This window comes from Gallus gallus, chromosome 8, assembly GCF_016699485.2.
Source record: "Gallus gallus isolate bGalGal1 chromosome 8, bGalGal1.mat.broiler.GRCg7b, whole genome shotgun sequence".
Taxonomy (NCBI): Eukaryota; Metazoa; Chordata; class Aves; order Galliformes; family Phasianidae; genus Gallus; species Gallus gallus.
In genome coordinates this window covers 16,323,746-16,350,852 of record NC_052539.1, presented here as the reverse complement: position 1 = coordinate 16,350,852, position 27,107 = coordinate 16,323,746, and the positions used below count along the sequence as shown (strand labels likewise).

The window sequence follows — 27,107 nt, the reverse complement described above, 5'->3', positions numbered from 1 at the left end:
GTGTATATATATGGTAATTACTGAGTACTGTGCTTTCTTTTAACATGTTTTAGTGAGCAAGTGAGTTGGATTAAAAAACATCCAGACTGTATTCTTCTCTTGATCAATACAGTGAACTGGTTCATACAAGTAGAGACCTTACAGAAATCTCAATGCAAGCATGGAAGGAGGGGGGGGGGGGGGGGGGGGGTGGGTTGGAGTATGTTATTCTGAACTGTAACCATTTTTTTCCCTGATCTTTATTATGGTTTCCTACTGCACTCTGAGCTTTCTAATGCTGCCCAGAGAGGTTGTGGAGTCTCCTTCTCTGGAGATATTCAGAACCCACCTGGATACTTTCCTCTGTAACCTGTGCTAGGAACCAGGGGGTTGGACTAGACGATCTCCAGAGACACTTTCCAACCCCTGTGATTCTTTGATTCTCTTTGTGCAGGTGACTGTCCTGATTTTGTCCGTTACATACTCCTTGCTGTTTCTGTGAGAGAAAGGAAAAATCTTTTTAAAAGAGACTGGAGAGTCTGAAAGAGGAAGTAGAAGTCAGATTATTTTTAGCTATCATTCGTCTTCCAGAAAACACAGCTGCTGTTGAGATGAAGAACCACTTCATAGGCATGGGCATTACTGGATACCATGTCAGAACTGCAGTTCTAATAGTGCTATATAGAGCCTAATAATAGAGCTGGCTAATAGAGCTATGCAGGGGTCCTGGTTAAAAGCCAACCTCGTGCTCTGGGTGCCCGGTGTCTGACTGCTCAATTGATACTGGGTGTGAGAGTGACAGTAGTCTCAGTGCTGCAGGTCTCCTTGCTTTCACACTGAATGAGCAATTTAGAGTGTCCTCCATCTCCCAGAGGCAGCATGAAGGAGCAGAGCAACAGTCAAATCACCTTCCCTGCTGCCAGTCAGCACAGGAACAGGGAGATGTAGTCCATCATGGAGACTAAATCTAAAGAATGTGAAAAGGAATTTAGTCAGGGATTGGGCCCAAGTAATGTGGCTAAGTCCCATCTTCAGGAATCATTTGTCCCATTGTGATCTGATTCGAGTTGTCATATAGAGGATTTGGGCTGCTTCCTGTTGTCTAAATACTTCCATTAGAAGGAATCTGCCCACATGCGTAACTCAAGTTTGCAGTGCTGGATGGGGCTATGCTGAGATGCCTTTAAGGACTGCTGAGTGTCTGTGTGTGCGGAGGTCTATAGAAACCACATTACAAGAGTGTATGTGTGCTTTTAGCCACAGAACAATCTAAATCAACAACTTCCTTGCACCCTTGTTGTGCCATGAAGGCTAATCCATTACTACCTTGTAAGCCCACAGATGAAGCACTAATAGTAATGTCAAACAACCTTCCACTCAGTGCAACTCATTTCTCACCAGGTTGAAGGAAAGTTGGTTGTGAAGAGCAGAGTAGATGATCTGCTTTGCTTAGAAAGGGGTAAAGATTGAGATGTTCGGTATGATCCTTTTTTTCCTTTTGTTTTAAGCTATTGGTAGTGAACTGTCATTTGAAGCAATGCTGGTTGCTTTTTGAGGTAAAATTGTCTGAACTAAAATATTCCATACAATGTTTACGTGCGTATACATGTAGAAAATTGTTTTATTTCTTATTTCGTGAAGAGTCAAGTACTGACTTGTTTGGTTTTTGATATTGCTCTTTATTTGCCCTTGAAAGATAAATTAATAAATTATAAGCACCTAAACGCAGAAGTAGTAGCAAGACATAAGCCCAAGCCCACAAGTACAGTACAAATCAAGTCAAATAAGGTAAGAATGCACATCCCCAGTAAAACCTATTGGTGTCACTAATGAAGCTTTCAGAATCAACAAGTGACCAAAGAACAGCAGATCCGGGGCAGATTCACTCTGTGGTATCATTTGTTCTCTTGTTTCCGAGGTGTTGTCTTAAGATTGAGAACAGCACCTTCTCTTTACAACTGTTAATCTTGTTCACCAAAGCAAGTTCCTGTCATGCAATATGGTGCAGGACGTTATCATTTTCAGTGTTTCTGAATTTAGCCTCTACTCAGAGGAATGCTGTAGTGTCTCTAAACTGAGGAGGCACAAAGGCAACCAATCTGCAGTTTTCAGAAATAACTTCAGGCACTTCCAATTGGATTTGCTGTCTCTGTCGCATGGAGTTCTGTGACAATGATACTTGGAGAAAATTAGAGCTGTGGTTAGAAGCTGCTAGAAGTTGAGCAGGATTTCTATTGCAAATGTGGTAGCTGCAGTTTCTGAGATGAGGCTTGCCAGTTCTGTAGTTTTGTCTCAATGCATCTTGTATTTCTGCCTCTTCCTAAGAATAATAGGGTTACTTAGGTTGATTCCTGCCTGCTCAGAAGCCATGGTGAGATTGTTAGACCAAAGAACTATTTAATTAAAATTACAGAGATTGCCCAAATCCTCAAACACCCCAATGATTAATAGAAAAATAACTGTAAAGTAACTGTATAGTCTGATGAATAGCAGCAGCAGCCATGCAATTGAAACACATGCAGAGAAATTAGTAAACAGCTGTAACTAGTCATGCTGCACAGAAGATATGTTAGATTTTTATTTTTTTATTACTTCCTTCACAAAGAAATCAGTGTCTGACTGATTCCCCACTCGGTTGTTGGGTCAGAACTTCAGCTCTCTAGATCAGTATGGCATCAAGAGGTTGGCACAGGTTACCTCAGTGAAACATCTGGTATTGTGCCTGTATATTCACTTTACCAAAGGAGTATGAATAGACAACATACAGAGTTGCTTATTTTGTGTGTCAAAAACATGTTCAGGATTATCGAATTCATTAAGTCTAGGAATAGCTGATTTAAAAATTGATATAATGTTTCCAGCTGGGATTTTTGAAAGAATTTAGGGGATTTCAGTCTGCAAATCACACTGAGTTCCAGGGAGATACTTTGATATCTGAATTTTTGAGGCTCATTTAGAAATCCCAACCTAGGAGTTCACAGAGTTGAAAGTAGTCAGCATGGAAGAGGCCAATATTAAGTGTATGTTGATAGGAAAGCCATACTGCAAGTTCATGAGGAATGTACGCAGGAAGTCAAGAGGTTTATTTTCCCTGGGCAGCTACTAGTCCAAACTGACTTTGCTTCTCATCTTTTATCATGTGGCTTTGTGCTTCTAAGTACTTCTTTCTGCCAAGTGTGCAAGCACAGGAGCCGTAGGGAGTCTCCACTGGAACCAGAACCTGTGGAGAAGGAGTACAGATGTCATGCTTGAGACAAGGATGTGTTGTTACCATCACAGAAGAAACTGCATCTATTCTCCTCCTTTCAAAATCATGCCTTGATCCATTACATCCTTTCTGGACCTCAGTGGTAGATTTTGTCATCTTAGATGACAGTGGCTTTATAATGTTCTTGCAAAAGAGGCCGAAGGTAGTATAGGATGGCAGGATAATCACAATGATTTGAAAGGAAGGCCAGAGTATAAACAGCCTGTGGACCATTGATCAGTCAAAACAACAACTGAAATGAAGTAACCGAGTTTCTCTCTGTCAAGTGAGGATAACAGGACAAACTTTCAGCTGGACATGTCCAACAGCTAGAGCAGCTGTGGGAGGAGAAAATACATTGCAGCCCCTTTGTCTGTCACTGTGCTTGATGTTAGGTTTATATCTTGTCCGCTGCTGGACCAGCCTTTGGCTCCTAATGACTACAGAACCATTCCTTCACTGCTGTCTTAGAGTACTGGTCTTCAGTCATCTAAAGTCTATGGCTTTGGCTAACCTGCTTGTGTTCTCACAGCACCAAGGATCCTCACTGACCTCAGCAGTGCTCCCAATGCAGTAGAAAGAAGAGCCATATTGTACTGGCATTTCAAATTGCCAGGTCATGTGAAAGGATGATGAGACTAATTCTACTTGGTTAAAACTGCACAAGTTGACATTATCACTAAAAGTGTAATGCAATAAAAATGAATGATTTCTTTCAGTCATCTGTTACAGATCTCTCTGATCTCCAAAGCATTTTCCTGTGCTTAGCAACAAAAGAAGGCAACGTTCTTCTCCTGTAGTTAGTGTAGAGATCCTGTAGAGGTAAGGTAGAGCTTTTACTGGGGCTAGAGGGGAGAATTTGCTCCCTTTAACTCTGTTCTGTGCAGAGATGCTGCTATGCTTTACGGCTGTGTATTTATAGAGCAATACAAGCAAACTGGAGCATTTACTTACTTCTTTGTCATTGGTACAGCCTAGTGCCTTCATGTCTACCACATTATAAAAATTGTTGTTCAGGATGACTTCTATGACCTGTACCTGAAAATATGAAAACAGAGCAATGAATCATCACATTTCTCAGCCAACAGCCTAGCGATGTTTTCCCTTGGTGTGAAAAAAAACAGAGCAACACCTCCCTTCTCCAAAATATGTGCAGCTGATGAATGCATTCTGTTGAATGTGTGGCTGCTGTTCCTAGTGTTCCTTTCACCGTTACTCATATCCTGCCAAGCATGCAGCAGTATTCTCCCCCATGATGTTCATAGTTGATAAGCAGAAATTCTCAGGACTGAACTTGTGAGAATATTTATAGTTTTTCAGACCATCTAGCTGTACCACCAGACAGTTCTGTCTTAGAGCTGCCAGAGGAGGTAGGTTCACTTTGGTCCTCTCTAAGGACCAATTAATATTTACTACTGTTTAAGTAAAACGTCAACAGAAGGAAAGATGATACCTGTGGCACTCGGGAAAGGACACACATCTGAATGCAGTTGACGGTCCTCTGGTAAGAGGGTGAATATTCCCCACAGTCAGGTGGCCCTGAGAAGGCCTCAAGGATGCATTCCCGGACTTTGGACCTAGAAGTTAAACACGTTCTTACAAAAATTCTGTCTAGGTCCATCATATTTTACCATACTATTTTTTTTCTACTTTTCTCTGTCTTTTCTGACAGATTTGTCAGAAGATGGGTGTATTTGTCCTGTCTCCTCCCAGTTCCTCCCTTGCCAACTCTATACTTGCCAGCAAATGTTTTGTTAAAAGTATTTACTAAATACTTAACAAATGAGTTGTGAAGCTGTTCTCTTAAAGTGTTCTGAATTGTGCTACAGACTGTCCATTTAAATCCTGCTGGCTGATGGACCATTGGAGACAGAAGCTGATTTAGCCCCAGGAATAGCCTTTTGCCCCAGTACTGAATGCTTAGAGCCTCTGCTGAGACCTAGGGGAGCAGCTGGTGCTCAGCAGCTGCAGGTCTGGCCCTTACCCTGATGTGATGCATACAGGGAATTTGGGATCAAAGATTGGGTGATAAATATTATTCAACTTTATATATACCATATGCAGTCAAAGTCAAAATCTCTGCATTCGCCATATGACCACTTGCAGAAGAACTCTCCACATAAAATCCTGTCATTCCTTTCAGGAAGCGTGGTGTGTTCATTTCTATAGAAGCCTTCAAATCCAGACTGTGTTGTCTTCATAAGTTTCAGATCTTTAATTCCAGCACAAACAACCAGAGGACCTGTGAGCCAAAAATATGAGATAGCATGAGCCCTTTTCAGGCAGACAGAAAGGACCTCTGCTTGTGCACTTGTAGCAGTTCTAGAGCCACCAGGTAGCAACTACTCCATGACTTGCGTGTTTCTGCTGCAAGGCTAGCTACTTCTAAAAGTTATTTTCCGTGCACTGATGTTAGCAAGAAAGCAAGATAGAAACCACTGAAATCAGAGCTCAGTCTAGAAAGAAGAGAATCCTGTTGAGTGACCTGCAATGGAGAATTGACGACACCTCTCACTTCCTTGGAGCTGGGACACATATCAGGTAGGGTGTTACTGACGTTAATCTGGGGACCACTAATTGCTCAAAAGGGAAATGAAATGGGCTACTGGTGCTGTGGTGTGCAGGGGAGATATGGGATGCCTTTTCTAACAACATGGAGGAGTGTTGAAAGGTAGGTTATACAAAAACTGGGAGCCTCAGCCAGAAATTCACTTTATAAATCAATTCTGTTGTGTTTTGCATCCCTAAGAAGGAGAGGGCAAGGAGCCAATGCAAATGCTTGCAGTTCAGCTAATTAGCAGGAACTGGCACTGATACAGATACCACCCACAGGTTCAAACTGACAGTGTTTTCCTTGTAGCCACTATTTATAAAATGAGCTGTTGCAGATCAGTGCTGCATGGGCGGATTATAATTTTCTAAAGACCTAACAGTTGTGTCCTGAACATTTTCTTCTATCATTTTGGATGGCAGCTAAAAAAAAATTCATGTGGTCAGTCATTTAGATTACACCAAACTGATAATTGAAAATTTCACTGACCAGAGCTGCCAAAAATGCAAATTCAGAAAAGTGGAACTTTACACCATGCAGACTTACCCAGAGCTATATAGATGGTCACTGGCTGAAGCCCATGCTGCTCCTTTGTGCTCTACGTGCTCACACTAGCTAGTTCAAAATTAATCCTTGAGTAAGCCTGGTACGTAGTAATCCTGCCTTTGACTTGGAGGACTGACACACTTTGTCCTTAAACTGCCTTTGAAGAAAGGAGCACGTAAACGGAGGGGGGGTGGCTGTTTCTGAGGTTGGATAGCGATAGGACAAGGGGGAATAGTTTTAAACTGAGACAGGGGAGGTTTAGGTTAGATATTAGGAGGAAGTTTTTCACTCAGAAGGTGGTGACACACTGGAAAAGGTTGCCCAAGGAGGTTGTGGATGCCCCATCCCTGCAGGCATTCAAGGCCAGGCTGGATGTGCCTTCGAGCAGCCTGGTCTGGTGGCTGGCGACCCTGCACATAGCAGGGGGTTGAAACTAGATGATCTTTGAGGTCCTTTTCAATCCAGGCCATTCTATGAAGGCTATACTGAAAGTAATTTTGCTGTGATAGATAATGACATGGTAGTTTAGAGTGGGTTTTTTTTTGTTTGTTTGTTTTAATACATTGTCACTGGATATGATTAAAACTGTATTTCATCTATTTCTTTTCTTGTTTACGTTCATCATTGCTTTTTTGAATGGGTCCAGGGAGGTGTTATCTACTACTTTGACTACATTCCCTCATTCTTCACAAAAGCTTTACAGAGTCTAAATATTTATCTTATCTGCCCGATATCGTTGAACAGAATACACTAGATTTTGTTCAGATCTTGATTGACTTCATTGCTCAGGTATAAGATACTTGGGTACTAATGTAATGCAAATACTATCAGTGTACATTGAAATATCCTATATTCGAAAGCATACTGTTGTTTGAAAAAGCTCTTGCAACAAGTGCTTTAATGAAATGCTAGCTGGCTGGCTGACGAGCTGTCTACCTAGAGCTATAACACCGAGCCAAGGTTTTTAAAGAGCTGAATGGCCCTATGCTTTCAGAAGCTTTTGTGCCTGTGCTGTTTTTTCAGCTGTCTGACAGCAACTCCACTGGGAGTTGGAATCAATGATCTCTAGAGGTCCCTTCCAACCCCTGCAATTCTGTGGTTAAGTTACTTCTGATGTTTTCAGGTTTTAAAAAATTCCGAGCCTCTAATCAGTTGAAATAGTGCAGGGGAAACAAAAAAAAAGCCTGTAATTCTATTAAGCCTCACAAGTTTTCTTTTATGGATGAGTAAAGTGCTAAAACGCGGGGTTAACAGAGAAATAAATTTCTGTGTCTGGCTGCTAGGTGCATAGGAGGATGCTAAAGATAGAGAAGGCTCACTTATGAGGAGAATAAAAGGGAGTTGAAAGTCTTCTGATTATTGTTCACCCAAGCAGGGACTCCTGAAGTAACAGCAGAAGGGCTACATGAAGGAAAGGCAGTTTCTTCGGAAAGCCTTTGTAAAGGTTTTTTTGTTTGTTTTTGTTTTCCTGTAGAAGCTGAAATTGCAAAATTGCATGCAGAATTATCATGATGATGAAAAATGTAGATTCAGTTCGTATACTGGAAGCAGAAGCTTCTCAAGAAAACATAAACTTTTTTTTTTCCATTCAGGTTTCTTTCTTAATTTTTTTCCAGAAAATAAAATGGATGATATCAAGGCTGACAAAAATGCAGTAGTTGTCAACGTTACTGTGAACATTACAAAATATTATGCCAAAAGGCACTGGAAACCTGCACGGGCTTTCTCTTTTTTCAGCAGAAATATGTGGCCAATACTCAGCTGTTCTTTAGCTGCCTCTTAGAAATCAAAGACTACACAATTAGACCGTAAAATTATTCCTTGGTTTAGACCTCTGGAGAGGTTTTGTTATGCTGTAAGCCCTGCCACTGCTTTTGCTGTCCCTGAAGCCACCTTCTGTTATCAGTAGAAATATTTACAGAGAAGCAGGGGAAGCTACAAAGTCTTTTCTCACCGTTCCGGCACTGCTCAGCTTCGCAAAAGCGAATCCCATCAGGAACGAGTATGAATGAGTGGATGTGGGGAACGCCGTTCTAAAATCCAGAGCAGACATGTGAGTTAAAATGCAGGCAGCAGAAAGCATCACCTTAACAGGGAAACAGAGGCTAAGAGAGTGACAAATGGCTCCAGCATGAGCCAAGGGAATGCATTAGTATTTCAGGTACCTGGTATTGACGTTGCCATGGCACTTCCTGAATGTAGGTTTTGACGTACGCCACTTGGCAAAATGTTGTCATGAAGTGTTTGCAGATATCTATAGCAAATTGTTCTATACTTGAGATCTAAGGAGGCAAAGAATATTATTAGAACGAAGCAATCACCTCACATGCAAGAGCAGGTTGTTCTAATTGTAAATATTTAGGGAGGATCTATGTTGTTTAAAAATACAGATTTCTTTCAGTTCTGGCTCTGCCCATGGCGAGTCTACTCGTTTGATCAGCTTGCAGCAAATGCTACAAATAACCCTCCGGATCCAGCTCAAAAATCTCCCATTCTGCAGTTTGGGAGCTGGAGTCCCTGGGCTGACAGCAGCTACCGCAGAAGCCTTACACACTGAGGACGTGATGCTGAAACAATCACAGCAATATTCTGGTTCGGCTTCACAGGCTAGACGTGGGATTTCATTAAAAGAGAGGGAACTTGAGCTGCAGATTTTCTTTACAGGAGGAGGAACTGAGGGAGGTAAGAGCACAGTTAACAGAATTAAGAGGAGTCTAAGCTACTTAGAGTCCTTCTGTTTAAAGTGCTGCATAACAAACACTTCCCAGTGAAGAGGCAAGAAAAGCAAGGATAACTAGAAAGTAAAAGATACCCCATTTTTTTTGGCCAACACCAGGACAATATTCTTGATGGTGTCTGTAGGTATCACAAAAGAGTTGTTTCCATCCAGATACTCATGAGCAGAAGTCAGCCGGAGATGTGTGCACACTTCCACTTCTTTAACGAAGTGCTTCTTCCCTTCTCTGTGGAGGCGAAGGAACTTGATTGTGTTCTTGCCATATTCACAGTTGAGGACTTCTATATCCTTAATCTGAAGGGAAAACACACATGCTATAGTTGTAATAGAACTCAGCAGAGGCATTAGTTACAGTTAGGCAGTGACGCATAAGCAACATTTATTGTTTTATTTCTGTGATTACCTGTGATAATGAAAATATTTCCAAGTCCTGATAGAAGGAAAAATGCTTTGGGAAGATGTCTTTATGAGTAGCAGCTATGACAGAATTTAAAACATTTCTTGGGGGGCGGATCATTTAGCAGATCGCACGCAGAGCTTCAGGGGCATTGAAGCAAAGCTTCAGTGCAGGGCAGGCAGGTGGTTTGTGAGCAGGCACAACTTCCAAACAAAGAATGAAAGCAGCTGTCATGTTCTTGGTGACTTTTGTTTTCTGTTGCCCCATCTGTGCATGCTGTGGTTCCCCAGAGAAAGAAGGAACGAAGGCCAGGCTGGGCTGGTTGAAAGCGTTTTGTTGCAACTGGATTCCAGCCCTGATTGCTCATGAAAGGGATCAGAAGCAAGTCTGAGCAGCAAAATTCAGCTCTCAATTCACACTTCTAAAATCCTGGCTTTCTGGGATCATTGTTTTTGTTTGCGTTAAGCCCCCAGCTGCTTTTATCCTGCTCAGGTCAAATGCAGCCTAACTTGCATGGCTGCTGTTGTGCTGGAGGCACTGCAGTGGGAGGGAGGGAAAAATACTGTGGGGGTCATGGGGTTTGCTTTTCTGCTAAAACATCCAGAGATGACTGCAACAGACTTTCCCCGAGGCTGACTCATCCCATACCTGATATTACTTTCTTCCAGTGCAAGTGTAATGGGGAAGGAGAAGAGAATGTTGTCAAGACTCAGTTCAATTCAGACTTTGATCCTAAGATAAATGTTAATGCATTTAAAAGGGACTTTAAAAACCTTATTAACCAACTGTAAGTAAATTGCTGTGGCTCAGAGGCCTTTGTTGCTGTCAGTCTCTGTAGGCTCAGTGCCCGTGGGCAAATGGAGGAACAGAGCTGAACTGGGGGTTTGGCACCACACCGGGCCAGGAATGGTGCAAAGGCTGAGCTCACTGCAGAGGCTGCATGAAAAAGCAGAGAGGAGAAAGTAGGTTTGTTTGCTGGTCTAAAAACTGAGGTTTTTCAGGTGGTTGTACAAGGTTGACGAGTGTCACATTGCCATTCTTCTGCTCGGATTGAGGCGGGCAAGCTTCCAGCCAATCCTGGGGGCGTTCACCAGCAGCCTGAGGAAACGCGGGTGACTTCTGCTTTCAGAGCCTGCCCTGCGCTCACTGTGCCACACGCCAAGATGACTGCGAGCTCTGTGTGGTGCAGCCCTACTCTGCTGCTGCTGCTGCTCTTCTCCCCAGCCCTGTGGGCAGCGGAGATTTCCTGCAGGAATGAAGACGGGGAGGCAGTGGACTGGTAAGTAAGCGCCGCACATGGGAGGGAAACTGGATGAGTAAATAATGCCTACAATTACACTGTGCAAAGTAGGTGGGTCACTGGGAAGTAATGCATAACAATCACTGGTTTAATCCTGCTTGCCTCTGAGTAGCTGAATTTTGCATTTGGAAAACCTGGGCTAAGTTACTGAAGGGTGATTTCATTCTGTGGAACCAACCACGCTGCTCTGTTATGACCAACTGCAAAGTAATGACAGGTTTCCGCAGCGTTCATGTCTGATGATCAAAGCCAGCCTCACCTGTGTTCCAGTGCCAGCACCACGACTGCCTGCAGCAGCGCTGCTGGGGAAATGCCCACACCCTGCCCAGATCTCACTGATGGCCTCTGGTCACACAGGGGAGCTGAGGCCCGGTCGCCTACCGAGTGGGCTGGGAGAGGCACGAGGAGCACAGGCAGCCATCACTGGGTGGGAAAGCGGTGTCTGGCAGCACTCAGCCAACACTTAGGTGCCAAGTGATTAATTGGATTAATGCACCTTGAAGATGAAAGACACGAAGCGTAATCGCTTAACAACCAACCCAGGTTTAGAAAGTGAAGCAAGGGCTCTTAAAAAAGGAAAGAAAAGAAAAAACGCACCGAAGCCTCTGAAAGACAAATATCAACCACTTTAAAATAAGAGTGACAGAGCAGCAATTAGTTCAGATATGAGCAATAGAGGAGGTGGTGCTGCTCCGTACCACCACCCTCACACATGGCTCACCAGGGGCTCCCAAGCACAGGCGGCGTGCTGCTCGAGGTGCTGAGGCACTGGCCCAGGCCCACCCTGTTTACCAATGCACTTCCACATAAAGTCATTTTTTGGGAATCGGAATCTGAGTTGGTGCAGCCAGCCAAGAAATTGGTGATAAGAAAGATTTCATTTCTCTGCAAAACTCTGATTCCTTTCAGAGTGAGCTGGGGCCTGCTGCAGGCCCTGGTCCCTTCTGACAGGAGTAGTAGGGAGAAGAGGGGGGATCTTCCAAATGTACCATGACCTGATAAAAGAGAAACTTGCCTGTCAGCACGGTCACGCTTGTTTATTGACAAACATTGCCTGCTTCTTCCTGATTCTGGAGTCAGTTGCTATGAAGCAGAACTGAAACTGCTGAGAAAAGCTTCCTCTTAACCAAAGGATGTTGACACCCTTTCAAACAAACACAGCTTTTCCTTTTTTTTATTTTCACTTAGCAAGAGCTGTATGTGAGTCTCTGCTGTTCAGTGGCTTTCTGCTGCAATGCTCCATAATTGCTTATTACCAGTACTCACACACCTTTCCTTTGCTGCTAGACTGAAGGAATCACTTCCCTTATCCACTCTGATCCCTCCGTGGAAATGCCCAAGGCTGGGTGGGAGGGAGCTTTGGGCAACGCAGGTTACTGGGAGGTGTCCTGCTTGGGGACAACTGGATCTGTAAGGTCCCTTCCAACCCAAACTGTGCCATGAATCTCTGCTCCCACCTGTGTCTTCAGCTTGCCTGCAGTTCCTTCCATGAGTGGTAGGGCTGGCAATGGCCATAGGTGCTGTTCCACCTGGGAGCCTCACCTCACCACTCACTGCGTGCAGCACATGGCCCCAGGCCTGCTGCCCTTAGGAGAGCAAAGGTCTCTGCTTTATTGGCCTAAGTTCACTGCACTCTGTGGGAATCATTTTGTGCACGCAGAGCCAGGGCTGTGCGTTGGTTTTTATAGGATGGGGAAAAAAAGAGATTAAAGATGTGATTGCTTCTAGTAACTCAGTGCTCACTTAGAAGCAAACACTGTGGCTGTGTTAATCAGATTCTTTGCTGCTAAAAACTTTGCTTTTTCCTGATTGTCAGGAAAGTAATTTCAGTCCCCTCCCACAACACTTTAATACTTCAAACTCTTGAGAATCTTCCTGGGTGCAGTTAGCAGTGAGGACTTTTATCCAGCTTCATTTGCTGAGGCACTCAGCTGCCAGGTCGAGTGCCACTCACGAGTGGGCATTCCTGTAAGCACGTCAGCCCCAGGACTGTAAACATGGAGAGAACACCGACCTTCCAGAACATTTTGGAGGAGTTTGGAAAGGCTTCAGGCAGCAGTTCTTGGCTCAGCTCCTACCTGTATAACTACTACTATTTGTATTCTTTCCAAAACCTCATTGCAAGTGAAGGGATGGCTGCAGCTTCTCAAGTAGGAAATGCTCTCACCAGCCCTCCCCTGCAAATCCCTTCTTTGCCTTCTCCTGGAACATCCTTTGCGCAGCGGGGTTGCAGGTGGATTACAAGGATCACCAGCATGGTGTGTGCCCTTCCCATGGACTAAATGTCCTTCCAGCAAAATGCTCTTCTGGTGCTTTTATCTGCTTTCTGAGCTGCCTTTTTTTTTTTTAAACCAACTGTAATATATCTGGGCAGGACCCACTCCTCCTGACATACTCAAAGTGTTAAGTGCAGTCAGACTGCATTATTGGTAAGTACCATACATAGGACTGAAAATAATGCCACTCAGTTCTTACTATTGACATAAATAACAAATTACTTCAGCAGAGCACTCAAAGCAGTGCGGCTTAATTAATTAGAATGCAATTAATCCCATGGACTTTTGCACTAGGAAAACCTATTTACTTCATCAGAGACACTGGTAGGAACAGATCCATTTACCAACAATGTCGAGTACTCTGCAATTTTGAAGAGATTTGTGTTTCTTACTAACTGTAAATATTCCACTTGCAACAGGTCAGCAGAATGTGAGTCTGCTATTGAAGGATTGTAATTAAATGTGGTTTCATGCTTATTTTTATGTATACGTGAACATGTGGAATTACATAATTGTATTATTTAATACACAATGTAATTATGACTCATATAAATACAAAGTTCTATTTGTATAGAATAAGAAATTGTTGATAAGAGTTATCCATGTTGACCAAGAGAATGACAGACTAAGTTTGGGAGCTGAAGTTCAGGCTCAGCCTTTTGCTGTTTACCACAGCCAGGAGCAAGCAGCATGGATTCGGTGGCTGCATGGGATGCCAGAGGATGTCCCCACAATGTGCATTCCTGCATTTGTTTCCCTGCTGCATCTCCCTGATGCTGAGCTCACAGTTCAGTCACTGAAATGCCAAGCAGAGCACATTCAGCCTCATCCTCTCAGCAGCCTTTGTGCCGAGGGTGAAAACCCCATTAAACATGCAAGACGGAGTTCTGCTCAAAGAAGCTCACATTCACATTTTAGCTACAGGAGGGATGTGGGTGCAGTGGGGGAAAACTAAGGCTAGTTATTCTGGGGTACTGACAGCAGTGTGGCCATAGCAAAGGTAGTTTGGTGCTGGCTCAGCCTCTTCAGAGAAGCAGACTGAAGGTGCCCACAGGAACACGGTGCTGCTGGCACCAGAGTGTTAGCACTGGTGCCCCTGTGCAGGTGTCCCTGTGGTCACCTTGGTCCTTACGTGCTCCTGGGGGAGGAGAGAGGGACCTATGCATTCAGATAGAACGGTTTGTGAGAAAAACAAAATTTGCCTGTCACTGCTGCAGGTTTGTTCTGTACAAGCTGCCAAAGCACACCAAAGGAGGTGGCACAGGGCTGGGCCTGGAGTACCTGTACATGGACAGCCTGGCACAGCAGTGGCAGCTCGGCAGGTACCTTGTCAACATGACGCAGGGTGCTCTGGGACAGACACTGGGGCAGCTCTACAAAGCGTACGAGTCCAAGGTAAGTGAGCTTTAATTGCTGTGTTGCTAGCATGTCTACCTGACACTACATGCAAATTAAATGAAACCAGCCAAAATAAGCACGTAGGGCTATAGCCAGACCTGACTGACTAGATCTGCTAATATGCATCAAGGTGAGCATGCTGGTGCCTTGGCAGATCATTTGCAGTTCTGGCTACAATTAGAATCGTAGAATCATACAATTGTCTGAGTTGAAAGGGACCCCTAAACGTCAGCTACCTCAACTCCCCTGCACTGAACAGGGACACCTTGATCAAGCCTTCAGAGCCCTGTCCAGCCTGATGCTGAAAGTTTTCAGGAACGGGACATCCACTGCCTCTCTGGGCAACCTGCCCCAATGCCTCCACCCTTATTGTAAAGAGCTTTTAAATATTTTCCATATATCCAAAATTAGAATTAGAAGTTACCCTAGAAATTTCTAGTTGAGCCTTTCACGCGCTTGAAGTATAGTCCATCAAATCAATGAACATTGGTGCACAGTCCCCACGGCTTTGTTTCTGAGATTTCTGTTGAGTGGTGGCTGAAGCACAGAGCTGGCTGTCAGCTCAGCCCAGCCCAGTGCTGACTACCAAAGACCACCCTCCGTAGCCCTCCCAGCTGCGTGTGTTTCAAGCTCCACCTTAGATCACATTTGGGTTTTGCTGTTGTCTTCTGACTGCTTCACCAGTAATGATTTCTTTTTCTAGTCAGAAACTTCCTTTGTACTAATGTGATTATAAAATACCACAAGATCTGCCCGTGGTTATTTTTTAGCATCTACGCATTGTTCCCATTCTTAGGAATCTGGGTGTGTCTTTGCATTTCTGCTGTGGGTTAGTGGTAGGGTGTCATTACGTTTATATGTAAAAAAAAATTGGTCAAATATTGCCAAACCACTTGACTTTCCTATTCTATATCACGCTGTAGCTGTAATACAAACAATCTTTACAAGCTCACAACGCTGAGCCACGCTGATGCCATCTTCCTACCCTGCTAGCATTTGCAAACGGCACATCAGGTGGGGAAACGTCTCCCAGAGCCTTTGAAGTTCTCTATTTGGGGGAAATAAGGTGTGGCTGCCTGTAGATTTTTTTGCAAAAAAAAAAAATATTCATTGTTTGTCCTTTATAAGAACACTTGTCGTGGCTTCTTTTCCTGAGCAGACATTTTCACAGGACCTTGTTGCTAAATGAGAAGGGGATACACAGAAAAGCAGAGGGTGGGAAGTTCTGGTCAATGGTTGCCAAACAGAACCCATGGAAATTGTCCTAGTGAGCATATTGAGCCTCAAGGACTGTTGCAAAGATTGAGAGAACTTCTGCTTGGTATTAACCAGGATCCTAATGCTGAGTCTTCAAGTTTATTGTAGTGTAAGCTCTGTGGAGATGGTGGCAGCTGACATGGGGGAGGGAAGAGTCTCGTGATGTATGCAGAGGTCTGCTGAATTCTTTCAGCAAAAGTTGTTTGCTTAAAGCCCTTCCTCTTACTGAATGTCGTGTTTCAGAAATGTGTGTTTCCCTGCAGAGGAACAACACTGTGTATGCGATCTATAATGATGAGGTCCCTCATTCAGGCTCCATCAACGGGAAAAGAGGACACACCAAAGGTACAGGGAGAGTCCCCAGCTGCCGTTTCCTCCTTTTTAAAGTTGTGGATAACATCTATTTGTTTGTCAATCTGCATATCTAAAAATCCTGCCTAAAGCAAAACTGGAGAGCAATTTGCATGATGAGTGGTTTGCAGTGCAGTGATAGACACAGTTGCTTCTATTCTGGTTCTGCTGTGCCTGTGCTGTGTTGAAGAACTCTTAGGGATTAGGGACCTTTTGTTTTCAAGAGTGGAAAGTCATGTACCTCCTTCAGCAAGTACAGACACATCCTCCTGAGCTGGCGATGTGGCAGCAGCACCTAGTGCAAGGGGAAAGACACCCTGTGAGACAGTTAGCTTCTGTACTCTCCCAGCTTTCCATCTCTATGGCAGGATTATAGAAGTACTGAAGTAAGCAGTGACAGTATAGCAACAGATCTGCTGTGCAGTCCTGGCGGTCCCTGCAGGAAGCAGATGGGGCTTGCCCAGCCTGCTGCTGGGATGGAGAGCCTTGGCAGGGCTGTATCCAGCTGCAGAGCTGGGGGCTGCTCCCTGGGCCCCCGCCTACCTGCAGTGCGGGCAGCCTGCACCAAGCACAGTGATGAAATGAAGGAGAGGGGAGGGGGCAGTGAGGGGAGAGTCACAGACATTAAACCATCAGATTTTTCAGAGACAATATTTGAGCAGAGAACGAAAAGTTTTGCAAAGGTTTTCTTTGAAAGCACAAAGGTGACAGTTCAAGTTAGGGTATGCAGCCGAGAATTAATGTAATTTTAGCACAATATCGGTGTTTTCTATAGCCCATTAATATACTCTAGAGCCAGTTTCACTGTAGACATTAACACGCTGAAGTGTGGTGTCTACAGCAGCAGCAAATCCAAAGCAGGGCACTACTGTGATGTCTCAAGGCTTTTCTGTCATTCATTTGATGTAACTTTCCTTTGATAGGATTTCTGCTCTTGGACAAATCACAAGGCTTCTGGGTGATCCACAGTGTGCCCTTGTTCCCTCCCTTCCCTGAGGATGGCTACGGTTACCCAGCCAGTGGGGAGTCCTATGGACAGACAGCCATCTGCATAACCTTCTCATATGAGCAGTTCATAGAAATAGGTAAGGAAACCTCCCTAAGAATGCCTTTGCACCACTGCGACTCTCTGACTTCTTTCCTTTAGGCTGTGCCTCCAGAATTGCTGGCTTTTTTCCCCCATTATCAAATGTGGTAACCAAGAGGGGCCTGGAAACTGTGTGCTTGGCTTTCAGTTCTATTTGTCCAGTTCTTCCTGTGGGAATGTGGGAAATTCACTCTTCCACTCTTTCTCCATCTCCCACGGGGACTGTGGAGATAATAATAGTCCCAAGCACATATTGAGTGCAAAGTCAGCCCATAAATACCAAATGCTTTAGAAATATAAAGGAGGATGGGTCATCTTTTTTAACAGGAGTAATAGTTTATTCAGCTGCCATAGTCTGCAGTTCTACAAATGCAACGCAATCACTGCTTGAGCAGGGATGGTGGCCCTGACGTCAGAAATACAAACTATGGAAAAAATATTTCCCGGAATTTCTACAGGTACTTTTTGCCACATAGAAAGTGAACCCTAAAAATGGAAAAGTAAAATTTATATCTGCAAGGTTTGAAAGTACCTGACACTGGAGGTCCTGAATAGGGACTATCAAAAGGCATGGTAAGATGACACACTTACATGTCCCTTAACACCTTTTACATTGTTTTTCACTCTTTGCTCAGTTACAAGCCCCAAATTTTATCAAATAAATGCATAAGATTGTAAAGAAACAAGCTAGGGATACTACAGAGCTGTCAAAACCAAGATCCTGCTCCTGGAGGTGTATCTTTGCTTGTGCAAAGGGGAGAAGAAAGGGAGAAGCATAGTAATGTTTTCCTGCTCTATCCTCCCAGCTTCTGGTAATCTGTGGTTTAGGGATTTCTTGAACTGGAAAGACTGGAAAGTTCCTGATGGAGTCATCGTCATGAACTCATCACTCATGGAGCTATTTGTACCCTTCCTCTTTATGAAAGCCACAGCAAGGACTGAGCACTGTACAGAGAACTTTCCTCTGCAGATTCAGTGTAGATTCTGAGAGTCAAACTCTATTCTCCCTAAAATCAAGCTAGGTGCTTGGTCAGCTTTTCTCTTTGGCTTTGGCTTGCCAAGTGTAACTGAGTGGAAACTACTCCTGTAGATACAGACTTGAATTCACACGTGCCACTTGAGCACTGTGTAACCACTCAGAGGCTTGAAGATGATCATGGAGGGATGTGGCAGGGTGGTTCTGCTGAGAGCAGAGGGGTGTACACGGTAGCAATGGAGCGTACTCTCCCAGCCAGGCTATGTACTGCAGGGCCAATCAGAACTCACAGCAATTAAACACATTTTTGGTTGCTAAAACAAGCTGCTTTGACACTGAACTCCTCCGGGAGATAAACTGTAACGATCAGAAAGGATTTGTGTTTCTCTTCCTGGGAAAAACTTTGCCATCCTGATTGCCTCACTTTAACCTATTTTCGTTTTGCATGTTTTCATTTCTTTGTGGATTTCTTTGTTGTTGTTGTTTGGGGGCTATTGTTTCTATTGTTTTTGCTTGTTTGCTTGCTTTTTTCCAGACCAACAGATGCTGAGCTCTAATCCAGAAATCTACAGCTGCTCCCTCCCTGATACCTTCCAAGCCGATCTCCCAAACCTGCAAAAGCTCTGCTCAGGCTCCAGGCTGCCCTCGGGCCCCCTGCGCCGCCTCTCCAAGCTGCAGTCAGCACATGGGGAAGCCTTTCTCCACTTTGCAAAGTCTCGTTCTTTCGTGGATGGTAAGAGAAAGTGCTGTTATCTACCACGTGTTCAAACATGCAGTGGGCACTCCGTATATCCTTTGACAATATTTTCTTTGAGGGGAAGGAAAGAATTTCAGCTTCAGAAATAAATGTAGCAGAGTGGGGAATGGTCTTCTGTCATTCTGTCAGCCCCACAAAGTAAAAAGCTATCTGATCTTTCAAACGTCTTACAATGCACGTTAATGGGGTTGTCAGAAATTTTCTATCCTGTTATTCAACTGTAGCAACAAAGAACAAAAATGAGGTTTGAATCATCTGCTTTTATTTTGTTATGAAGAACTGAGTTTTGCTTTTTTTTTTTTTTTTTTCCCTTTTCCTTTACTTCCTATTGATTATTTCTAACAAGTTTTCCAGGAAAAGAAGGGAAAACAAGAATGAATTTAGGAAATAAAAGTCAAAATAAGGGGGAGCTGGGGGCAAAATCTCTTCTGGTTCACTTCAGGCATCGGAGCGAAGTTAGCCCAGTTTAGGTGATCCTTTTTGGTTCCTTCTTAAATGAAGGAAAACGAAGGGCTGACTTCTCCCATCCTCTGCTATCCCACAGATATCTACGTGGCCTGGGTGGCTCAGGAACTGAAGACTGATTTGTTGGCTGAATCCTGGCAGCACTCTGGCCAAAAGCTTCCCTCAAACTGCTCTCTCCAGTACTACGTCTACAACATAAATCTCATAGGGACGCCACTGAATTCCACCTTCCATTCGATCCTGGATCATTCCAAATGGTCTGTTTCAATGAAGGAAGAAGTTCAGTGGACCTGCATTGGGGACCTTAACCGCGCTGTTGAGCAAGCTTGGAGGAGTGGTGGGTTCATCTGTACACAGAACAAACACATCTACAGTGCTTTTAGACGTTTGGTGATCAACTATGAAAGTTGCAATGATGCTTCCACGTGGATATAAATGGACTGTTCCTCCCAAACAGCATAGCCCCTCATTACAAAAAAATGTGTAGGAAATATCTCCCTTGAATTATATTTTCTCTCTGAAAAAAAAAATGGCCCTGTGAGTTGCCAGATGTGCTAGACTTTCACTTCATTAGCTATAAAAGCAGACATTTTATGGGTAAAGCATGGCTGTTTTTTTCCCTGCACTGTGACGCTGAGGCAAAGCGCGCTGCTGCCAGCAGTGGTTCAGAGGGGGCACGTCAGTGAGAAATGCTGGACAGGGAATGTGAGGAAGAAGGAAAACTTGCCTCACTACATAGGCTGTCTGGGATGGGCTGTTGACAGGAGAAAAGTACCACAAAATGCTTCAAAATCACCGCCTGTTTCAGGTTCTGTTGAAATCAGATCATGTCTGCTGAGGCTGGGCTGAATTTCTTAAAAGCCACGCATAATTGAATGCAGACAGGAAGACAAATTGTCTGGGGACAAGAAGGCTTCATTTTTATGATTAATTTTTAGAGAAGAAATGAGCTTTGAATCATTTGTTACCAAAAGCTTGGGAATGTTTCTGGTGCTTTTATTCATGTGCAGCAATCATATAAACCAATAAACACGTCCAAAAAACGAATGAATAAAATAAATTAAGAGAGAAGATGTTCTTTTTATGGTCTCTCTCTTCCATCTATAGCTATTTGTGATTGGTTATAAGGTTTTATAGCTGCCAAAGGAAAAATTGAGAAAATTAGGGGGGGGAAAAAAAAGAGAAGAAAATATTTGAAGGAAGATGTTATTTCATCTATATTTTCACACTACAGATAATGTGGCTGTTAATTTTTGATACCTCCATTCTCAGGCCTAGTATTTGAAGTTTGCATAGATTTGCTGTAAAGGCAAAGCTAACTTGCAATCTCGCGATAGCATTTTTTGAATCATTTTTTAATATGTTCCTAGGTGCATTTGTAGGATTATATCTCACTTGTTACTTTTTTTTTTTTCCTGAATTGCTATAAACTCCTGTTTGAAGGTTTGCCTGCCCTGCTAATATTTCTGTTTTGCTGTGTTTGTAGTCCATACCCCTAATTGTATACAAGTGTCAAATAGCTATAAAGAAATACCCTATGACCACAAGCATTTACTTGACTTCCTTCCCTTTCCATCCTGAAAAATCAACCATACAATAAAGCATTCAAAGCACCAAATAAATTAATGTCATATCACATTTGGGTGTACTTCTGGGAGAAATAAAATTACTGTATCTGGCCTGGTTAATGGGGAGAATTGTGTAGAACCGGATTGTATGTTTAGTCGACCTGGACTGAAGATAAAGCTGACTCTCATAGCTCAATGAAAATAAAGTAAATAGTTTAGATATTTTGCATGAAATAGACTTTTTTTCTTTATCTCTACTTATGAGCAAAAATTTTACAAACAATATGCTAAATAATGTTTTTCCTCTGAAGCTTGTCAGATTATTTTACAAGCATGTTTTCCATTGTTTTACTAGCTGTGGTCAAGTAATAACTACTCGCGGCTGTGAAAATTGCCCGTTAGACAGCACTGAGTGCTGGGGCAGTAGGGCTTTGCTTGGATAAGACAAGATAAAATTTGTCTTGTCCACTTTTTCCTGGCAGACACTGACCAAACCGGCCTGACCTCTTGCATCTTGCCCACAGCAACACATGTGCATGAGCTCACTGTACAGGAACAACAAGGAGTCCTTCGCTGGAGTCACCTCTGATGAGGTGCTCCATGGTGCACCAGAGGGTACCGGGATCTGCTCCACCACCTGTATTTCCTATGGGACATGCTCAGCCACAGTGTTTGTCTCACAGAGCTCAACAGCATGGAGTCTCCATCCCCAGGCTGACACAGTGGTGTGTCACAGTCCCTCTCCCCACACCTATCCCTTGACTGTAAGTGCTAATTGGTATTCTTAATTATTTGTTCAATTGATAGCTATCACAGAGCTAGACTGTTCAGAGCATTCCTCTCCCAGTGTGCTCCAGATTAATAGCCCCCATGTCAGCTGCTACTAAAGAGACATAAACAGCAGTGGGAAGATGGAAAGAAGCCCGGTACCCTGCACTACCTAAATAGTCAGGTTGGGCACACACTCATTTCAATGGTGTAGCAATAAAAAGGCTGCAGTTCTGGTTCTTACTTTTTCTGAGTGTAAACAATTTTAATGTAGTTTTCCTTTCATTGCATAATGTCCGTATTTACATATCTCCCAGTATTTCCACTACACACGTTATGAAACATGGGCAGATGCTTTTTTTCCCAAAACAGACCTGTGATCAGCAGTCTGAACTTCTGGATTTTCAAATGGCCTTTATCTGTCAGGCCAGCCGTGTGATATCAGGACCACATCCCCTTGCTCAACCTCACATGCTCTCATAGCACAGGCTGTCGCTGGTATGAGGTATTTTTGCATATTTTTACAAGAGCTTAATTTAAAATATGCTGTTCCTTATCAAAATGTCAAACACTCCACAGCTCTACCTGCCCAGTGCTCTCTTTTGCTGACCCCTCTGTGCCCACAGAGGGGAGCACGCAGCACAGCCCCTGTGAAGGGACCTGGTGAGCCACACTGTGGCTGCAGAAGGGCAGAAGAGTTGAATCCAGCATGGAGGGGGCAGAATACCCTTCTCCTTCTGGAATCCCCATGTCTTATCCCCTTGATGCACAGGTATGGCTATTCTGACCCTTGGGCTCCGTCCTGGTTAGACTAAATGAGAATACTTATTATGCATGAAAATCGTTGGCCAAGGGAGTAGGAGTGGCCCAAAAGCTCACGTTATTAATCCACTAAACCTTGCTGTAACACAGGGGAGTTTGCAACAAACACGACAGCAGGTATCATTGTTGGGTAGGAATGCCCTTATAATTACTTAGACAAGATGAGGTCTCGTCCCAGCAGGCCCACAAGCGCTCCAGTGACAGGAAATGCAAATGTGGCCTCTTGCAATGCCTGCCTGGGCCTCCCCCACCCACCTGCCACTCTCACATGCGCCCATCACCCCAGGAAACCAAGTCCGGTGATTTTCCTGTCAGCCCCTCAGGATTCTCCTGCAACACCAGTGGCGGGGGATCCCTCAGGTAGTGGCTCGCTGAGCAATTTTACAGACATAAAAGGGAGAGGCCATCTAAAGGATTAGATGACAGGCTTACTAAGACAAAAGCTAAAATACTGCGAAGGTGTTAAAACCTAGACTGTGAAGTTTCATTCTGGCTGGGCAATTACTCCACTGGAAAGCAGGCAGAGGCATCCAGCCAGAGGCCATTTCATAGGGCAGCTTTATGGTGGGACTGCTCCAGGTGTCTCCACAAGGACTGAAAACACCTTGAGGCCTAGCAATGGGAGCCATCCCTTCTGCCAGCATGCTGGGGATTTTCTCAAGGACTAACATTCCATGGCAGCTGCCTGCCAGTCAGCAAAAGGAACATTTGGGAGAAATTGCTCCGGCTTAGCTGGGAACCTTCCCTTCTTCAAGGCATACTAATGAAGCCTGGCCCTGGGCTTATCATAAAGGCCTGCAGGTCTATTTCTGAAACAGAGCAAAGTCAGCTTCAAAGTGGGCTAGACTAGTTTTTAAAAGTACCAAAGTCTACAAAGCTGTGGATGTTTTGCCCATCCAGCTGCCAGCAACACCCCTTCTTCCAGCTGTAACCCCTGCCTCTCGCACTTCTGCAGTGGCTCATGCCCGTGCTTCACCAGCAGCATGCTGTTTGCATCCTTCTGCTCTCAGAACAGGCAGTTTCCAGCAAATGCCTCTAAATATCAGTTCTTATATCAAACAATGTCTTCTTGGCATGCCTGTGGTGTTAAGAGAATGGGCTATTTTTGAGAAGACATATGGGTCGCTCATCCCTCCCTTCTGTTCAAATATATGCCCTTCTGACAGTACTGAAATGCTAAAGAAGAACATTATGAGCTTTTCTTTAACGTATCAAAGCATCTTCTGCATTATTAGCGTAGTCACATAATTATCCCCAGAGAAACTTACACCCATACATTAACACCCATAAATTACTGTGTAGATGTCTTTTATACCTTCATTTTCAGCTTCTGGGAAAGATACATCACTGGATACTTAGCACAGTAATTGCTTCCAAACATGTAAGCTGCCTATGCCTTGGGTAAAATGTTCAGGAGGCAGAGATGTGCTGGCTAGAACCTCAGTGCAAGCCAAAGCCTAACTGTGCTCAGAGCATGATGCAAGACTATGATGCACTTCTCATATTACACAAGAGATTTTTTAAAAAGACAGAAATTTTAAAATGAGAATGTAAAGAAATAGGAATTTGTGTTAGGCAAAGCGTGGAGAAACATCCTGTAGCAGGGAATACATTCTCCATAGCGTGAGGCAAGGAGCCAGATCTGAGGTTTGAAGCTAAGGTATCAATATCAGTCTTTGACAGATAGCCTGATATCCTGAGCATAATAACTGTATCTGACACTTTCCTATTCGATCAGAGATACCAGATTAAAAGCCTACTCTGGTGAATATTCTCAGAATTCTTCAGCAGTAAGACCTTCAGCGAATAGCATCTGAAACCACTGTAGCACTTTCAGATCTTGGCCTCAGGAGGTAGTTGTTCCAGTATTATATGCATATTTGATAATTTAATTTTACTCAAGTTTTCCAAAACATTAGGATTTGAAATTTATACATTGATTCTTAAGCAATCGTGTTACATTTTTATTCAAATAAATCCCCTTGATTTTATTTTTTTCAGTTGAGTTCATCTTTCATTTTTACACAGGGTAATTGGTGGCCATTCTGCATCTCCTGCAAATCAGATAAAAGCGAGGAACATCTTTCCCCTCCTTTCACCATTTTGCAGCCTAGGAGCTACAAGCTAATAATTAAATATTCAAAGCTTTACCAGAGCAGGGCAGAGTGTGCTGTGTGACCTGCTGGAGTGCTCGTGGTTGCTGCAAGCAGTTCACCATAGTACACTTGTCTTAGCATTGCATAATTTATTAATCATAGAAATTGTGCATGCAAATCAGCCACACAGTTGTGCATCATCGTATACAAACCAGTATATTTGTTTTTACATACATTAAAGCCCTCGGATAATAATGTCGCATTGTAGCAGTGCACCTTTTCTCTGTTGCCTTCTGAAACCTGTCAAATGTTTGCTAAAGCCATGCCATCAAGCACGCTGGGTTTTTGCCATTGTTCCTGTACTTCTGAATCTCCAGAGTGTGACAGTGTTTAGCTCCAGGGCTTTTTCTGTGTCTGGATTTGTACAGGTTTCCTTTTTGGGCTAAGGTTCAGTCAGCCAAAAATCAAGATTTCTGTCGTGCAATTTTAAAAATGTATTCTTGCACCGATATGTTTATGCTTGACATCACTGCCCACCCATTCACGCAGAGGATTAAGAACACCACGCTCAGTACGTGTTTCAGAAACTGTTTGCTTCCCTGTCCTGGCAGCTGCTCCATCGCTCGTATTGATCTTGTAAATCCTGAACATTGTACAAATGAAATCTGCATCTTTTCTTCTCTTGCTTTCTAACTACTCTAAATAATTTGTTTCATGAAAGTGAGATTTTCAAGGGGAGAATGAGAGAACTAGCAATTTTGCATGAAGCATTTTGTGAGGAAAAAGCATAGAAGAAATGTTGCTCAGCAAAGACAGACGATTGCTGTAGTTTTGTTCCCTACTGCCTACAACCTGCCCTCCTCTTTTCTGCCAAAAAACATGGAGAACCAGAGAAATCAGAATGAAGAGAACTCAGAGGAAAACTCAGAAGAGCAAACAGGACAACAGAAAGTGAGCCAAGAGGGGAGCAGAAGGAACATTAGGGTGGGAGACGTCAGTGGAGGCCAGAGACCTCGATTTCAATCCCAGCAAACCATTAAGAGTTAGTCATGCAGAAATTCAGTCAACTATCTGTTTCACTTACTGTGATACCTACTGAGTATTTATCTGTTTTACAGGTATAACCTCCACAGACTGTGCCGCTGAGAGAAAAAAATGAGAAGCACAAACTGAAGTGACTTAGCCAAGTATTAAAAACCAAACCCAATCATCTGGAGACGAAGCAGCTCCCTGTTTGTTGCCAAACTTCCAAGAGGTGGGGTGAGGCAAAATCAAAAGCATTACATACAGAAAAATAGGAGGGAGAAATTTACATGCCAACCTCAACAGTTTGAACAATGTGTTTGAATAACATGCTACTTTTCTCTTTCCTTTTTTTTTTTTTTAAAGAAGCTACAATTAAGATTTAAAACCAATAAAAATGCAGTGAAGACAGAGGTGCAGAACATTTACAAGATTAGCTGCAGACCATTTCATTATGGAGTGTGACACTAAAATGAACTTCATTCATTCTTATGGCATTCAGATAACAGCAGGCAAAAAAAAAAAAAGTAAATACAAACACAAAAGAACATAAACTGTGATAAGCGAACTGATGCCTTTAACACTTTGCTCTTGGTATTGTTATTACAGATTTGTCTACAAATTTCGGCCTTTTATTCTCACAGAAAAAATAAAGCTGTTTAGAAAATTCCCCAGTTTTGTACCTTCTTTGGTTTTAACTCTTCCTACATCCTGGTGCAAATTCATTCTCTAGCACTAACCAAGCCACCAGTACTTGGCCCTGCACTGAGTCAAAGCCAGCAGGCATTACTTACTGTCACTTGGCTCATTGTGGCCCACTGCTTGGTAGCCTCCCAGTCTTGGATTCCACAGAGGAGTAATGGTAGTGCAGAAGCTGAAGCTCTATAAAAAGTGTCCTCGAAATATCAGAGGAGGAGCTAGGCGTAAGGGGTTGGCTTCATAAATGCAAATATTTCATAATTTATTTAGTAATGTGGCTTCTTTTTTTTTTTTTTTTTTTTGCCCCCAGGCAAAAGCTTTAATAAAGGAATAGCTCTACTGCAACAAAGGAAATGAGCAAGAAGAGAGATGAGGACACATCCTAAGTCCATTAATGGCAGTGGGAATTTGCCTTCATCTTCAGTGGGAACAGACTTTCAAAGACATGGGAATTGCCCATACAAACTGGAGGATAAAATCTGAACCTTCCCGTGGTCTATGACACAAACCAGAAGATGGCCCCGACACAGTGGAGTTTCACAGCCAGGCTTGACCACAGTCCTGTGTGTGGTGCCGGCTGCTGGGATGGACGTCATCATGGCTGCAGGCACAGGCAGTGTCTGTGGTACAGCCTTCCCTGAGGCCAGGCCAGGCAGGAACCAGGCAGAGATGCATCTCCTCTTGGTGAACACTGACCCTCTTGCTGATTATGGGTTTGCTTTCAGTGCCCTACATTTGGGAAGATGAGCAGCGTGGACAGCAGGAATCTTCCCCAAGGAGATTCAGGATCTTGTTCAAGGCACACGC

General features: G+C 43.5%; 2 protein-coding genes across 2 annotated transcripts; one reads left to right on the top strand and one right to left on the bottom strand.

Annotated features, from left to right (window-relative positions):
- Nucleotides 1-1,582: 1,582 nt before the first annotated feature.
- LOC101747367 (uricase-like) lies at nt 1,583-26,459 on the bottom strand. The gene is made up of 8 exons (XM_015290876.4): nt 26,396-26,459; nt 9,136-9,354; nt 8,489-8,605; nt 8,278-8,356; nt 5,282-5,468; nt 4,680-4,803; nt 4,181-4,264; nt 1,583-3,199 (listed from the first exon to the last, which is right to left on the bottom strand). Exons 1-8 carry the CDS (start codon nt 26,408-26,410, stop codon nt 3,062-3,064), a joined length of 963 nt encoding a protein of 320 aa, XP_015146362.1. The 5' UTR covers nt 26,411-26,459; the 3' UTR covers nt 1,583-3,061.
- On the top strand, nt 10,598-19,782 carry DNASE2B (deoxyribonuclease 2 beta). Its single transcript, NM_001037838.1, is given in 6 exon segments — nt 10,598-10,736; nt 14,251-14,428; nt 15,952-16,033; nt 16,963-17,124; nt 18,638-18,835; nt 19,404-19,782. Coding segments are annotated over 6 exon segments (1,092 nt in total). The 5' UTR covers nt 10,598-10,620; the 3' UTR covers nt 19,760-19,782.
- Nucleotides 26,460-27,107: the final 648 nt, after the last annotated feature.